This window comes from Haliaeetus albicilla, chromosome 28 (genome assembly GCF_947461875.1).
Source record: "Haliaeetus albicilla chromosome 28, bHalAlb1.1, whole genome shotgun sequence".
Taxonomy (NCBI): Eukaryota; Metazoa; Chordata; class Aves; order Accipitriformes; family Accipitridae; genus Haliaeetus; species Haliaeetus albicilla.
The window spans coordinates 10,241,605-10,259,822 of NC_091510.1; the positions used below are offsets into that span (position 1 = coordinate 10,241,605).

Sequence of the window (18,218 nt, forward strand, 5' to 3'; positions counted from 1 at the left end):
ACTGTAACACATTCCAAAGGCAAAAGACATTTCTCCTTGGAGCTATTTCTCTAATCCTATGCAGAATGTGACCTCCTCTTGCACATAGTGGCGTGAGGAGAATGCAGAAAAGACTTCTCTTGTAGTGTTTCCTTCTTCTGAAAGCTCTTCACACACAGACCAACGGAAAATGAATCCTTCATCTCAACTCTCTCCAGGTCTGATGTTCAGATGGATGCAGTAACATAGGGCCAATATTTCAAAGTTGGTTACGATTGGATTTGCTCACCTGACTCATCTGTGTAGAACTGAAGCACGGCAGATGGACCAGGTCCTTTTATTGTTCTTGCAGCTGCATAAATGCTGTATAATGTGAATGGTAGAAGGTCTTCCAAGATGATAAAATTATTGGTAGTAGAGAATGAGTTATTCCTTTCTGGCCCAAATAAATTTAAATCATAACTTATTATAATACCGCTTGGCTTAACAGGAGGGTCCCATGAAAGCATAACTGAGGTAGTTGAGAGATTTGAAAATGTTTTGATTATAGGTGCTGATTCTGGAACTAAATGAAGAAATAAGAAAAAGAAAAACAAGGATAACCTCAGAAAAATATGAGTTACAATGAAAAATGTCTTTTAGCTATCAGTTAAAGTCGTGCTCTGAGGGGAAAATTCTATTTCATAGTCTCAACACAGAAATGTGTAGCAGTTCTTTGTGTCATTGTATAACAAAAAAAGCTTTAAGTAACATGGGAAAAATAAACACAATAATCTTTTTTTCTTTTAGAAAGCTATTTGGGTTTTTTCTACATTTCCTTAGGAATGAATAAAATATACTTATCTTACCATCTTCATCAGTTCTTATATGCAGACTTAGAGCATGCAGTTCAGAAGATCCTTTATCAGTGGCTGGTGTGATTTTCAGAATGTAATCAGTATACTTCTCCAGATTGTCAAAAACTATGCTTGTGTTGTAAGTAAGGAAAGACAGTATCTTATGTGTTCCCAGTTGCAATAAACTTAGAGAAACATGAAAGAAGACTAAGCCATTTGGCTGGGATGGTGGAAGCCAGCTTACATTTACAGAAGATGAGGAAATGTTTTGATAGACCAGATTTTCAACAAAACCATCTGGGACTACGAAAGACAATAAGCAAAAAACAAATGCATGGATTACAGTAATAAAGCATCCAAAACCAAAACAGAAATAAATGCTCAAAGTATGATTAGTCTGTAAATCTCACTTGTAATATTTGGTACAACTTTTACAAATTATTTATGTTTCACTATTGAAAGCAAAATGTTTTGAAGGTATATATGAATAATCATCTATGTTAAATTTGTTTAACAAAAGAGTCTTAATGGTGGTTTAAGACAATATTTTTATTGCTCATATCCAAAGAAGCGGCTTGTGAACTATGTTCTTATTATTATAAAGCAAAGAATCAGATCAAAATGTCTTCCTTGCAAAGAAAAATACTGCAGTATTGAAAACAGTACTTACTGGATTTTTTTTAACTTTGCCATCATAATTTTAAAGTTAGAGAATATTTAATAAATGAAAGCACTGATATACACTGAGCATTAAAAAAGTTATTAACTTACTATCCTGATCTGTATACACATCTATTATTTCACTGGTTTTGTTTCCATCTCCAAAGGCTGTGCTTGCAGTTAACCATAGAGTGTAATGGCTGTATTTTGCCAAGTCATCCAGAACTGCAGACTGAGACATACTGACATCACTGTCGTTACCATAACTTGTGAAATTCTAAAGGACAAAAAAAGTGTTGCTGTTAAAAATGTTATTTATTCATTGATTCCTCTTTCTAGCTTCCCATGTAGCCATTACCACCATCAACAGCTGTGATTCACCATAATGTTCAGGAGACGTAAACCTACACTTTGACTCCTAATGAGTCCTGATTTTTACTGAAATACTCAAGTAATTTATTATTTGACGTCTATTGTTACTCCTGGTATATATATACAGAGTATACAATTGACAACTCTTGTAGTCTGTAGTTGTTCAATGCCAGATCACCTTTTTTTAAAACACGTTATAACGTTGTAATGTGTTCATCCATATTGCATCAAGAAAACAACAAAAAAAGTATCATCTGCTAATTGCTCATAGATTACATGATCACACATGTGACTGTCTTGCTTGATCTGCATGAAGCAAATCAAAGGACTTCTCTCACTTTATTCTATTATTATGGAGTAGATCTTACAGAATATTGACTGACTTTGAATTTAAAACTTCCAGTGGCAGAGATCTCACCACAAGACTTGATAAACTGTTCCTTTTGTTAGTTGTCCTTTCCATTAAAAATATGCCATTATTTCTAATGCGATTGTCTGTGCTCAGTGGATTGTGTTAAATGGAAGGAACAGACAGAATTTCTTTTCTTTGTGCAGTTACTTGCTAACAAAAGAACTCCACCAGAACCCACTTTCTTTTGAACCATATAAAAAAATCCACTAAAACTGTGATTTTAGCAATAGGTTAGTGCTCTAGATCAGCCACTCTGAGGAGGCTGTTCCTGTTTGGAATAAACCATTTTGGAAACTGAAAAGAAAAAATATAAATCAGATTATTTATGTAAGGTCAGCTCTACTACATAACTGAATGTGTCAAATCACCCACTGCTTTACAGGAACTTGACTGAGATGATCCAAAGCGGTTTGGTTCACTATTTGAAAACTGTTGAGAGGTTATATACCCCATAAGCATATTCAGCTCCAGCATTGGGTAGGAAGTCAAAGCTTTGCTCCTGATTCGAAGAGTCAGTAACATTCCTCTCTGGCAGCCACGTTGCCCCATTGAGCAGACTTCTCAAAACCAAAGTCCTCCTAATTTTTCTGCATAGCAACGTTTTCATGGTGAGCTAGATTTTGCCCACCCCCTTGATGCATTACCTAGTACATATTCCAGTTATTTGGCCTGCCTACTATTTTCAGTGTTACATCTTATTCACACCCTCCACCTCCTTAAAATCAAAGCTAGCTTTAAATTAAATGCTTTCCTAAAAAAGAGAGGCTATGATAGCAGACTTACTAAAACAGGAGGAAGGTGGCTGTAATGGTTGCATATTTATATTCGGAAATACCACATATCAACACAGACATACTAAAACCACATAGTAAAAAATGGGTTATATTTCTCTTGAGGAAAATTCCTACTGAAGAAGTCACTGTGATACACTCTACCAAACAGCTGAGTCACTACTGTGCAAACTGATAGTTCAGCATGCAATCTTGATGTCTGTCACCAATACATATCAATTTATATATCTAACATAACACTTCACCAATTTTTTTGTACAGGCAAAATTATTCTGTTTCTGCAGAAGACAATAGGTGACGCTTTCATTCATTTCCCTGAGATTTTTATACCAATATCTGAAGACCTAATTTTGCCCATAGTCACTACTGCTCATGTAACATAAATAAGTAAACAGTTTGTTTGGCAATGAAAATGTAAGCCTTTGTTTTGAATGCAGAACAGAAGCTGCACAAATTGGCAGTATAAATTTCTATATCCACTCCTATTAACAGACTTAAAGCACACTGTTAGGTTTGTCTGAAAGATTAGGTTAAGTCAACATCAGTTAAAATACTAAGAAATTCCACCTTAATATATGACTTTCTTCTAAACATAGATGGAAGCTCACACTATCTTCACCTAAGTGAAAAAGGCTGGGAAGAGCTTTACTTTACACTTGGGTAGGGTAAAATACAGGAAAGAGAGGATTGAATTCTAAGGTATTTAATTAAACTTTCTGATGCTCCAGCACAGTATCACAGAAAATACCTTCTGACCCAGAAGCATAATTTTACTACCCTCCCATTGTTATTATTATTAGTTATTGTAATTATTAATAATTAGTAATTGATAATAATAATATCTAATAATAAGATTAAAAAAACACCTTAAATAATTCTCTGAGTTTTCAAGGTAAAAATGTCAAAGGTACCACACCAAGTTTTGACTCTAGATTTAATGGGAGTTTACTGGTATGAACAGCTGAAACCCCAGCTCTTAGTTTAAAAAGCATACCTTTACAATTTAGTCAGCTGTCTGGCAGTTAACGACTCAGTGAACCAATGTGAACACTATAACAGGCTTTTTGGTGGTTCAACAAAAACTGTTTTAAGAGGTAGTCCCCTTACTATGAGGAGTCCAAGGACTGGGGATTACCTTAAACTTCTGATAAGACAAAATATTAGAAAAGAATGAACACATAATTAAGAGTAAGGGTGAGCAGGAAGAACTGTGTGGGTACAAAATGAGAAAAGATGAAACTTGTACTAATTGTACCCTGGGGATAAAACACTATAGGAAGTTTTACAATTAACTGTGGCTGCAGATGAAAGCAAACAGCTTAGGATCTTTGGCTACAGCTGAAGAAATTCTTCCTTCTGTCCCTTTCTTCATCCATACATGAAAGAAGTTTTGACATAGCAAAGTATCAGATTATTAAAAGCAGCTACATGTAAGCAATACACACAGGCCATGAAAGCATCAGCAGAAAGTAGTATCTTCTACACCTCAGGAAGCGGCAGAAATTTCCAGTGGCATAAAGCTGTAATTAGTTGTATACAGACAACACAGTGCTGCTGTTCTTCACTGTTAACATTTTCCCCCTGTTCAGTTTCCTTCTTTAGGTTCATTGTATTGCAATGTTGTTTTGAGTTAGAGTATCCCATACTTGACTCTGGCAATCAGGTGAGAGCGGTGACCCTGTGAGGGCCATTCCCCAAGGAGTGTAATGTTCCAGTACCCACCCAAGTGAAGATATTTCCTTTTTGTGTGCTGTACCAATCTGAGGTCATCTTTTAAAAAATTTGCATTGTATTTTAGGGAAGTTCCCCTTTTATCCCTATTTTGGTCAAACTGGTGAAAGAAAATGTTTGGTTGTTAAATTAAGATAGCACATTGCTTGCATCCCTTGTCTGCATCCTGAGGGCAGACCGAGCCGAATTTCACTCTGAACTGTGTCCAGTCACGTGCACTTAGGTTGGCTTGAAGTACAGGCGTTGGATGATTTGGGGCCTAATGTTCAGTCTGTAGAAGGGCGGTGGGCTTTTTTTCTCTACTTAGCTCCTGGTTCGCCTGTCTGGTTTGGCAGAGCAGGACAGTTGTCACCTGTACTGAAATTGCTATGCTGGAGAACTTTCTCCAAACATAAAATTATATTTGTAATTAGCACCTTTTCCACTTTCTTGCTAATCAAAACACAAGTATAGAGAGATTGAATGAAAGAGTTTATTCAAGTAAATGATACCTCTTATAGATCAGTATTTAGCAATGAGACAATTACTTCTATAAATTCTTTGTCTTCTTTGCTCGATAAAATGAGAACGTGGGCAGTATGATTGCTTCAAGCACCATGCAAGGCACCGTGGAGCAAAATTTGCAAAGCTGCTATTGCAAACAGTGAAAGCTTGAACTGTAGGAATCCAGCAGTGTCACAGAGAAGTGATGTGAACAAGAGGTACACTGCCACGACATCTGTGTAGGAAGTGCCCTTTGTCAGAATATGTGCCATATCTTTATGGCACTGGGGCAGAGTAGTGAACATAAACCAAAAAGCAGCATTTTCCCTAGACCTGTGGCAGCAGAAGTTGAAAGATAAAGCTGAACTTGAACCTAGCCTAGTGCAAGTGATAGTTTCTTCTATTTGGCTACCAGTCATTCCTCCCTCTCTGACACTTTCTTTTACAACTCGTCAGCATCCCCATAGAAACAGCCCACTCATCTACCAAAATCCTCAAATCTAATCTCCATCACTAAATTTTTCCTTCTGCTTCTCTGGCTCTGAATCCTAGGTCTGAGCATCCCGGGCCTTCTGACTGGACAGCCGCAGTGTGATTTTTCATGTAGACCTGTAAAGCAAAGAAACTATACATTATTTTTCTGCCCTATGAAGGTATGTAACTTTTTTTCTTTTTAAAGGAAAATATTTTTCCTGCAAGTTTCTGCATCATGTCACGGAGCAAACTGCATCCTTTACCACAGGTCCTTTGGTTTTTTTTCCCCCTAAACAAAATGCTTTTCTCTGCAGTAATTCCCTGTTTTTAACATATTAATAATCAGTGTTTTATATTAATTAGGTTTTAATATGCCTGAGGAATTTGAGAATGTGTGAGAAGTGAAAACTTGAGACAACAGAATAACACTAGTTTTAGTATGACTTTTGTTTCTATTTCAGATTATGACAGCATTGGAAGATGTTAATTTGCTTGATGTTCTTCAGCCAGGATGTTTTTTCAGGCATCTAGAAGATATGCTTTAAGACTTGGACCTCTGTTATTATGTCCTGACAACGGAACAGATGAAAGACTGGCAGAGAATGACTGCCTACAGCAGTGTGTCTGAGAAGATGAGGTTCCTAGAAATGTGAACAGATCATCTACTTTTTTAATTTTCCTGCATCATTTCCCAAACTGAAAATATGGTTCAGATAAACATAAGCAGAATGGTGACCTAGATGCAGAGTATTCCAACTAAGGATTATTTCTTTCCAAATGTGTGCAATACAAAACTTACCAACAGACCCTGCAACTACATGGTTATACTTCTAAGTTAGAGACAGTTGTAAACCTTATGTGTGCACACACTCGTACAGCTTACAACTGTCTGTATTTGTCATGTATATACCCTATATATATACATGTATCAGGCTGGCGTTCACACATGCATTTCTCTGTTGTAAAAAGAGTAATATAAAATATCTGACAGAAACGAGCAGGGGAGAGTTGGTTTCTTCTCCTGTTTGAAATCTGTCCTGCACCCACAGGAATGCCAAGGTACAGAAAAGGAGTGCAATGTAGATACAGTAGTTGCCATGCCAAATAGTGAACAGAAAGGCATGTGAAGAGCAGAGGGAGTTAAGGGGAGCAGACAGCTTAGGACTGGATCATGATTTGAGAGATTAATGGTGATCTCCCATGGCCAGTAAGAGACAGATGCAACAGCAGCTGAAACCTATCTTCTGATGGCAGAGGGATGGGTTAAAAACCAGAGCTGAAAGGGCAAAAATGGTAGTTTCCACACCTAGAAGTGGAGCTACTGTCAGCACTTTTCTGTCATCCACCACATAATATGCCAAAGCAGCGGTAACTTCCACCCATGCCACCATCCTTTCCTTGCCCAAGCACATCACACGATAATGAAACTGGACCCTCACCTTGCTGGGCCAATGCTACTGTGCTCCATCTTCCCTATCTTGCTCCTTCATTTCCAGAATCCTGGGCACATCCAGAGGGATTTTAGCTCTCAGTGTATCAGTTTCACCTTACTCATTCACCTCAAAGTTCCACCTCCCCAAAGGCAGGAATAGCTCAAGTCCGTAGTCCTCCTCTAAAATCGCTTGAGCTGTCCAAGATCAGATAAATGTAGACACTCTTCATAGGATGGGCTAGTTCAGGTAATGCACTGGTGTAAAGGTATCTCCAGGGATTTGTCAGGCTAAGAAAAATGCTGTTGGTATAGCGGTGTGTGCAAGCACGGTCTGAAGCTCTGAAATGTAGCCCTGATTTTAATCTCATCAGAATGTGAATTCATGGCACGGTCCTGCTTGCACCTGAAACTATGCAGACAGAGCCTGGCAACCACACAGCTTCACAGAAGTCAGAGTACACTGAAGTATGTCAGCAATTATTCAGTCACAGGTATTTGTAAAATTTGTGAATATTTTTTTCTAGTTATCCTCAAACACATGCATACCTCACACTAGACATATCTTGAGCCTAAAGTTATGCAGTAGAGGTAATTTTTCATGCATAAGTTTCTTCATGAATTTATATTTCTTTCTTTTCTTCCACATGTGTAAAGCTTGTGACCAAAAACCCGTCAAGACAGCTTATTTCTTATTATATTTCTGTATCGTAATATAGTCTTAGAAAGGACAACAGAAAAACTACATATACAATTAATAAATATGGTGCATAAATAAGGATGAATGTAGCAACAAAAAAACCTACATGGAAATGTGCAGATCACCAAAAAATTATAAATAACAGTTTATTTATCTTTTATGCTTCAACTTAGGAATCTCAATATCTTTGTTTCAATATACTAAACAGTAATTTCCTTTTGAGAGTAACAAAAATATGAAATAATAATGTATTCACTACTTTGACATTATCATCTTATTTTCAGGACTGTACAAACATGCATTAAAAAGTAAACCCAAAACTGTTACAGAAATTTATTCAAATTGATAGATTAGACTAAAATAAAGAGTTTTAAGGATGTGCAATGAACGTAACTGGTCATGTGTCTATCTATATATGTTGTGTATTAGATGTATGTGTGTGTATATACATACATACATATAAACTTTGCAATATGGAATATTACGCAAAACCTATTTGCTTTAAATGCTTAATGATATGAATATCCAATGAGATGCACAACATAATACATATGATTACAAGATGTGCATCTGTCTTTATAAGTTAAAAAACTGCCTTGTGATAAAGGAAATATGAAAAAATATATCGATAACTATAATTTTGATTTAATCTTTAATGAATTATTAGAACACTTTATTGAATTCTACAAAAGAAGAATAGAAAAATAAGCTTACCTGTATGAATATTCCTGAATTATTTTTGAAATAAACTGTGTAGTACAGTATATTTCCATTAGGCTTTTGAGGAGGAGACCAGAATAGCATTATTGATGTGGAAGTAAGGTTTCTGTACACAACATCTTTCGGTGGATCACTTGGTGCTGGAAAAATGTTAAGTTTTAGCATACCTAACGCAAGGTTTTGTACATTTTGGTGCCCCAGAAACATGCACTATAGATTTAACAACATCCTATGTCAAATTAAATGTATTTCTGATTATGGTATAAAAACTGCTTTGGGAAATGATGAAATAAAATAGTAGATGTAAATAAATTTTTAAAATGCTATTTTTTCAGACACGTTTGTATTTAGCTGCATCTGTAAACAGATACTTTTTGCTTACAGAATTTGTCCTGTACTTAGTGCTTTGGGCACATGGAAAGTCTAATTTGCAGACATGGAAGTTGACTGAGTTAGGCCTCTACGCTCCTTATACAGTTAATAGTAAAAAAAAGGATTTGTTTCAGAAAACCTAAATTAAAAGCCTTGTTCTCTCTTTGCTCATTATAATGAGAATTTAGGCTTCCAACTCAGGTAGGTAAACCAGATACTGAAGCTTGGACAGTAAGATCGTCTCTGTTTTTTCATCTTTCCTCAGCCTATTAGACGTGCAGGAAAGACTCTGTAAGTCTTCTTCAATTAGCCTCTCCTCCTATCCTGTAAAGAATAGCAGCAGTGATGTAGGAGATTCAAAGTTGGTTCCTTAAGTCAGCTTAAGAGAATTTAAATCCGTATTTCTCGCCATCCAAGAAAGTGCTCTACACAACATGCAGTAGAGTACTGAACACTATAAGTTATCTTATCTCTGTTGCTTTGGGCTGTTCTAGTTTGTATAAAATACTAAAATATTAATTGAAGGGGGAACTCCAGGATCAGTTCCTAAAAATCCTGCCCTAAAAAGTCAGTTCATGTTTCCGTAACAGCTTCAATAGCAAAGACTGGGAATACCTACAACCTGATGATTTAGACAGTCTTTTGAGGGATGGCTTGGACAGATGCTAATCCTGCCAGTGATTGTGTGTTGGGAAGTCAGTTTATCTATGCAGGATGATTCTGAAATATGCCTGCATACTATACATTTTGGAAAAGATCGTAGCAATATAATTCATTGGAAAAACAGAAACGATAATTCAACTGAATGACTTTCAAAGCACCATATATAGTATGATCATTTATAAAAGTCATCTATCATATTGGAAGTATAAAATCATTAAAATAGAATAAACAAATCAGTGTACACTTACAGATTTTATTTTCATATTAAAACCATTTCAGACTTGCGAGAGAGACTCTAAAGGGTATTTTCCCTAGCGGAAGTTGTGTCACAGCAAGATAAAGCAAAGAGCTATTAAAGTATATTCTAAAATGAATTTGATTTTTTTTCAAAATTTAAAATTAAATTATTTTAATCTTACCTGTCTTGAAGGGAAATGCAAAGTTTTGTTCCATAAATTAACAGAAATACCCATCATAATTTTACAGAGCCATAGATACATGTACACACACAGACAGACACACATACAAATAGACAGGTAAAATGTCTTTTCTTGACCAGTCAAATGCCACTTCTACTTCAGTACCTTTATTAACTTCAAAAAGACTGACAGAAGTTTAAGGGTGAATGAAATTAAAAATTCACACTATATATAAGCTTACCTCCTTCTGAAGTTCTGAATGTTATAGTATCACTTTTTATGTTGCCATCTCCAAATCTTGTACTTGCTGTTAGGTAAGCACTATACTCAGAGTTTTTTTCCAGGTCTGTGAACTGCAGTGATGTTTCTGTTACATTAACACTCCTTTTTGACATTTTATTCCTAAAGAAAAAGTATTTTATTAATTATATATACACACCATTTCTGTATATATACAACTGTGACATACAATATAAAATTGAAAAATGCAGTATTGTGGTAAATACAAATATTTTAGGCTTTAAAAAAAGACTGGGATAACTTTTGTCTTTTATTTTGAAAAGCTCACTTTTGTACTGCTGCATCAAAATAGGGCTCTTAATTTTGCTTTTAAAAAACAAAACAAAACAAAACAACAAAAACCCCACAGAAATATATTTGTAAATTACATCAGCAAAGACAACAATTATATGGAATATCAAAGAGGAGCATGTCCATCTAGTAACTGCTATCAAATGGTTATGTGGTACCCTTGGGAAGGACACAGTAGGGCATAACTAAACTGTCTCCCTGGACAGGAATAGCGAAATATAAAAAGATTATAGCAGGGAGCATGCCCTACTGTGACTCTGTGAAATTGGTCAGAAGGCTGAAGTTATAAATGGAATAATAGAAGATGATATGGAACAGGAATTAGCTGGTGCTGAGTTAATTCTGGTGGAATGTAGCAGGGGATCAGAATGGAACTCTAGTCAGGTCAAAACCCGCCTAGAAAGACTGTAAGATGTAACATTAATAAAACGCTGGTATTAGCATAGGTATGAAATGATTATCAGAAAGTAAAATAAGATACAGAAATAACTTGAATTCAAAAAGTCTGCTATTCCTCATTAAATTAATTTAATCTTTGATGAAAGAAAACAGCAGTGAAAAAAGCTAGCTAACGTTCCATTCCTGCAAAGATTTCTGTATATGTGGGTGCCCTGTGTCTTTAATGGGATTTCATATAGGGATGATAATTTGACAAGTAAAACTGAGTATCTTGCTCCAGGAGTCACTGTAGACCTCTTCACAAACAAGACAATGAGTTCTAATTCTAAAAAAAAAAAAAAAAAAAAAAAAAAAAAAAAAAAAAAAAAAAAGGGAAAGGATGATTCAAAATTATTAGATGGACTGATTTTCATCCTTTGATAAATGAATGAATGTCCCATTAGCAAATATCACCATCTGATACTCCTGAAATAAAGTTACATTAACAAACAATTAGAAGGAGAAAATGTATGAGAATGAAAAAAACTAAATTCTCCCTATCCCTTTCAGATTTTGAGTGGAATGTCTCTTGACATGGGAAATGCTCTTGGTAACAGAGAAAGTTAACAACATTTACATTTTTTCCAAATTTCTGACATCTTGAATAGTCAGTAAAAAGATACAAAAGGTTGCAGCTGCAGTTATCAAATTCTACACAAAGAAAAGATATCTGTTCTTGGATCTTTGCCCAATATATTCTTAGTATGGAAAAACGTAGCTGGTTATAATTTAAATAAGAAGAAAATCCACAGCTTAGTGCTGCAAACACTTCTACTCTGAGTAATTGCATTCTTATAACATCTTATTTGCCAAAAAATGTTTCCACAATCAGGCATAGTTAGACAGAAGAGTAAAAGCTTATGGTGTTTCAAGAAAAGTTGATTTTCTATTTAGAAACAACTGAGATTGCAATCCAAACAATAAGGAAACACTGATCAAAGTGAGCGCAGTCTTCACAGACATTGAGAAAGAAAGTACCTAGCAGAATGAGTTAAGCCAAGGAATTTTAATGATGAACAATAATATTAAGTTTTGAATGATATCTTTCAGAAACCCAGACAAAAGAGGTTCTAAGAAATTGCATACTTTCACTTGACTAAGACAAGTACCATATTTTCTGAAAAATTGGTACCTCAAAGTAGATCTAATCAGTAATTATCTCACAAAAATTTGCTGAACAGGATAATGCCAAAAGACAAGAGCTATATACAAGTTCAGCAACTTTGTTAACATGCCTTTGATACTCTAGAATTGCAGACTCAAGGAATATGAGTTTGTAGACTCAAGGCACGCAGAAAGTTGCTTTGCTACCTGCTAGCACCCAAAACCACCCTGTCCTGAGACAAATTCCATGAAAGATAATAACAAAAAAAACATTACAGATACTACCCTTTCTATTCTAGTAGTTGTGGATTCTTGTTCCCAATCCATTAAAGAAAGGTTACCAAATTCTCTGTAACTGTTGCAATATATTTAAGGGAAAGAACATTTATTTAACATCTGTATTAACCTTCTTTCTGCTTTATTGAGAGGCTCTGGGATTAACTATCTCCCCCAAAATATATTGAATACCTCCCAAAAGCAGCAACTATGGCACGGCAGTTTGCCTTGTAAAATCTCACACTGCAATGCATTTTATGAAATTGTATAGAGAATTCTCTTAAATACTTAAAATTCCCCTCCTTCCCCGCCCCCCCCCCCCCCAAAAAAACCCTCCAAGGAAGGAGTGAAGTTGTGTCCCCTTTGAAGGCAATGGGAGTTTTTCTCCAATGTCCTTGCCTCAAGATGATACCTAATGCCTCTCTAATTTTAGATATGGCACAGTAAGGACAGATAAGACAGAGCAAGGAGAATATAGAAGGAAAAAGGACAAGGCTTAGTGCAAAAAGTTATGTGGTTGCTTAATTCAAATATTTAGAAAGATGGATCAATTAGCAGTTTTAAAAAAATAATTCTTACTCATTTGTCATAATAACAAAAAGCAGTAAGCTTTAAGGCAATATAAGGATGTATAATTATAATATAAGGTTGTATAATCTCAAGTCTTTGAACACAGCCTGTGTCAAAACCATAATCCTTATCGTGAAGTAACTGTTTCCTAGCTAGAGGATAGTCTTTAATTTAATGGTTTTTTGTGGTTAAAGAGCACCAGACCTTGCCAATACAGTAGAAGTAACAAGACAAGCCAAATTTAACTTTTCTGGAAAGAAGAGCCCACTCCTGTTCACTTTATTAACAACTTAACTAGATGCTATAATTTAAAAAAAATTCAATAGGATCTGAGGCCAAACCCTACCCCAAAACTGTCAAGTAACATTAAAATAATAAATGTAAGCTCAATGGTAGCGTGTTTGTAATGACTGCTGATTTGCACATCTGGTTCACATCTCATAAGGTGCATGTTAGCATTTGCTTCCTGCACCTTAGTAGTGGCAATAAAATGGTACAGCATAAATGCAATATATTAAAAGCAATCAATAACAAAATCTTTTCACTACCAGCAGAAGTTACACATAGATCTTTGAAGAGATGCCACATCACTAGACCAAACTATGTTATCCAGAGAATAGGATAGAAGCTGCAAGTTTTTAAGTGACAAAACTCCTTTTTAAAGGTGAAAAAAGATCCCAGGAGGGATGACAGAGAAAAAAAAATAGGGAAAAAGAAAGGATAGATAGAAAAAAATAAAGCACATTAAGTGAAAAATATCTGTTAAAAAATACTCGTTTGCTATGAATAAATACAAAATATAACAGTAGACATAACTGATAGCACATACAAAGACTCTTAACATTGCTCTTACACACTTTCTACAGAAGTAAGAAGTATTTCTCTATCTTAAGCCTATTTTAAGTCTCCTTGACAATTTAGCATAGGCTTGTGCCCTGCCTTACAATAGGCCTAATCAGAATATAATGAAAATAGTCACCATGCTCTAATTTAAATTTCAATTCATTTAACATAACATAACCTTTAGGAAAATGTGGAAAATGGTTACAAAACATTTAATAACCCAATTTTCAGCTACTATATTATATCTGAATTTGTATATACAAAAGGCTAGTATTTTAAGTGCTGGATGAATATTCATTCTCCAAAAACGTGTAATCAACACATTGTGTAAGAAAAACCTAACATTCCTGATAGGTTACAGATTAATATTTGTCCTCAGAACTACTTCCAGAAAATCTTACCAGACATAAACTGTGTAATAGAGGATAATTCCGTTTGGCTCCAGCGGAGGTTTCCATGACAACTTCACAGTGACACCCGACAACTGTTTTATGGAGAGGGATTCTGGAGGAGAACTTGGAGCTATAAAATAAGAGAACAGGACACAACATCTTGTTAAACAGCTAAGATCGATGAGATACGCAGCATCCTTAAATAGGTTTTTAATTATTTGTGATGGAAAGTGAACTTTGTACTACACCAGTGCAGTATCCATCAACTAATGTTAAAGTGCAGCTTCTTTTCCTTTTTCTGACAGATGATAAAAGAAGATTTTGCATGGTGGTGTTAGAACATCTGTTTCTGTGATTCAATGGAAAAAGTACTTCATGAGAAAACAGAGCAACGGGCAGGTCACAGTGATTCACCTACTGTCCAAGTACATTGCTGTAATTTTTTTTTTCCCCTTCTAATAAAAGCAAGATCTTTATAGGTATGATCACATGTAAAATATAGCAAAATAGTTCTCCTGAGGAAAAAGAGGTGCTGTAAAGAATGATACAAAGCACAAAAAGGTGGAAAAATGGATAAGCACGGCATTGAGAGATGAAAAAAATATGGGATCCTAGGCATTGGTAAAATCTATTAACTCCATCAAATAAGGACCACATTCATACATTTAACATGTCACAAGGGCAAATATAAAGATAGGCATTGACTGAGACCCTTAAAATTCATTTTAAGATGAACTCTACATGACACCATGCCACAACTGTGTAGGGAAACAATGTAAGTAAATGAAAATGCTAGACCGTGTTTGATTTCATTCTATAGTTCATATAAATATTGCTGAGGAAAAATATACCCCTGTATGCATAAATGACACTGCTTTGTATTAGCATGTTATTGAGAAGTAAATATTTTTCTTCATCTTGATTCACGGATATATGTCTCACTATGAAGTAATATTAGAATTACTTTTGTTTTCCTCAAATTAAACCAAAGAGCATCATGCACTAAAAATTCAGGTCATAGCTGTAGTCATGCATGAAAATTGAGAATATGAGCATAGCTATTAGCAAATCTATGAAACATTTGGTCTGAACCTTGGAACACTGTGTTCCTGTGAATAAAGAACATGTGGTGTATTATAAATATTGTTGTTTTTCAGTTGTTGTTCCTTCTTTCACTACCTCAAAAGTTGGCATAAAGGTTTTAGAACTCTGTATGTTTCAGAAAAAAAAAATTTTTCATGAACAAAGGTTCACTGAATTCAGTGAATGTCTGTATTTACTAGCGAAAAATGGTGACAGCTGTATTTAGTGTTTTACTTGTTATATTATCCTCAGTGGCTATATAATAAAAGATCTGTCATACTGTGAATATCATGTCTTTTTGGCATGTGTAGTTCATTCTACAGTTCTTATTCAGAGGATATTTTTTGCTGAAGAATAGAATCTACATTGCTTTAAATAAAAATACTCTATGCAAAAGATGGTTTTATCCAAATTAGCTGTTCCCAGTGTGCTCCAGCAACATTACTCTTGAGCAAAGGTTTATTACTGACAGTATGAATGTAAGCCCAACAACATCTTGGAGATTTGCAAAGATCCGTTATCATCAAAACCTGGATCTTAGGCAAGTCAGTGCTCCCTAAAACATGAAAAAAGACTTAATTTGAGAGAGGCTGGTGGGATGTTTGTGTCAATGCTGCTTTAGTCTAGGTTCCCAGAGACTTCCTCCCTAAGCAATGGAGAAGGACAGACACAGGCTCCTCCAAATGTGAGTGACAACACCTAAGTTAAGATTCTGCTTTGAATTTTTTTCAGAATTCCCCCTCCAGAAACTATAGAGGGGACCAGTGATGATTTCCCACAACTAAATTGGGTACTGAAAGTACAAATACCATTTTGCGGTTCCTCTGCTGATTTGTGACTTACTGTACTAATTAGCAGGGGATGCAATAACTGTGTTCTACCCTCAGCCTACAGTGCAGAACACTCCCCTGCTCAATTTGGAAGTGCAGTGCTACAGATGATGGACTTTGAGCATTTTCATAGTATTAATAATTCTACATCTATATACGTGTATCTGTACATGCATCTCTTTAGAAGAATCAAAAAATTTCCAAACGAACCAGAAATGTCCCTGGACCATTCAAGCTGTCTTTTGGTGGTTTTCCCTTTCTCCAACTCTCACATGTCTGCAGAACCAAACACAATATTTAATTCTACCATGTGGTGTATTAGATTAAAATAATACTAGTAAATTAAGAGTCTTCAAATTCATACGATATTGGTAAGACCAAATGTCCATGCACAGCAATCATGTCATTTCACATAGCTTGTACTGGTAAATATATTAAGTAACAGACAGAGAGACAGATAAGAGAGACAAACAGATAGATGAGTATGTTTGTGTGTAGATAGATACAGATATCAATACAGAGATATAATTGCAAAAAAAGTATATAAAACCCACACGTATCTGACAGGAAGTGTAAGATCAGTTTAAGACTACAGGCAGACAATGATAACATTGCAACTTCTGACTTACCATCTTCATCAGTCAGTATATGCAGAGGTGAACTACGAAGGCCCTCCCCCATTGTGGTACTAGCAGACACTTCTACAGTATATTCTGTATATTTCATTAAATCTACATAAAGAAGAAAAATTCAATAAACCAACCATTCACTGGGCTAAATTAGATTTTTTAATGGACCATAAGTAGTTTGAAGTGCTGAATAAGCCCATCACTTACACTGATCTGTGTCTTTAGAGACCGAAATAAGCATTAGGAAAACTTGAACACAAAGTATTCTGCATGAACAAAAGAAGGGGCAAAGCCCTAATTACCAGTTTATACTTCATATTCCTAGAATGCTTTATAGTTTGTCCTTAGCTGCACTCTGAAAATTTACTGGTTAAGGTACTGAGCTCCCAGCATTAACTGCTGTGTCATACCTCAGTAATAATGACAGAATATAGCAAAAGATGCAAAGGTGAGTGGAAAGGGAAGTATTTATTTTTATCCAGAATAAGATCAGAAAGATATATAGGTGACTTGAGTGTTTACTTTGTTACAGTGATATATATGCAAAGAAATCTATTGAAGTTCCTTGTACTTTAAACATCTAAAATACAGTATAATAATAAACATCTAAAATACAATAAAAACCAGATATATGTCAGACTCTATACCATTCGTGGCCTGTTCCACCACATTACAGCAGGACACAACAGGCTATTTCTCAGGACAGGTAGCATATAACTTTATATAAGGACAAGAAGGATCATGTCCAACCAGTGAACTAATTGATTTGCATCAGTCTGTTGATCCCTTCTCAGAACAATTTACAGTTGACATAAGTTCCCAAACATTATATACTGGCCTGTAATACGTAGCGTCAGAAGAGTAGTGTTTATGACTCTTTGCTCAGTTCCATTAGTCCTCTTGAGATATATTGTGTAAGTCTGTATGATTCCATTGGGAATGGATGGTGGATAAAATGATAGTTCAATTTCCATGGATGAGATGTTCCTATAGGTTATGTTTTCTGGTGCAGAATCAGGAACTAGAAGACAAAATTTAGACTGATAGAAGATTTCAGTCAGTTTCATTGATTTGTTAAGCATTTTCTTAAACTTTTTTAAATGAAACACATTATAAACATTTGGATTTTTATCCTACTTTTTGTATAAAATAAATTTTAAAAGAGGCTGAATTGGAAGACCAAAACCACATGACAGACACACACTGTAACAACAAGGTACAGGTAATTTAAAAAAAAAAAGAAAAAAAAAAAGATGAAAATCATCTTAACATGCCAGATGAAAAAATGTGGAGCATGACACTAAACTTCCTTCTGTTAGAAGGTTTTTGTGTGCATGTGTCTGTCTGTCACCAAACAGATACACAAGTATGTTTTCCATTATCCAAAACTGGCCTGATAGCATAATATATGTTACTCCAGA

At 35.2% G+C, this 18,218-nt stretch overlaps 1 protein-coding gene across 3 annotated transcripts in view; it reads right to left on the reverse strand.

Annotated features, from left to right (window-relative positions):
* The window catches only part of PTPRQ (protein tyrosine phosphatase receptor type Q), a 114,045-nt gene that overhangs the window by 69,090 nt on the left and 26,737 nt on the right, over window positions 1-18,218 (reverse strand). For all 3 annotated transcript variants that reach the window (XM_009921855.2, XM_069773417.1, XM_069773418.1), the window contains 8 exons: window positions 17,636-17,818; window positions 16,798-16,899; window positions 14,265-14,385; window positions 10,283-10,443; window positions 8,582-8,727; window positions 1,587-1,752; window positions 828-1,118; window positions 269-544 (listed from right to left, as the gene is read on the reverse strand). In XM_009921855.2, the coding sequence (XP_009920157.2) occupies window positions 269-544; window positions 828-1,118; window positions 1,587-1,752; window positions 8,582-8,727; window positions 10,283-10,443; window positions 14,265-14,385; window positions 16,798-16,899; window positions 17,636-17,818 (1,446 nt within the window). The remainder of the gene's footprint in view (window positions 1-268; window positions 545-827; window positions 1,119-1,586; window positions 1,753-8,581; window positions 8,728-10,282; window positions 10,444-14,264; window positions 14,386-16,797; window positions 16,900-17,635; window positions 17,819-18,218) is intronic.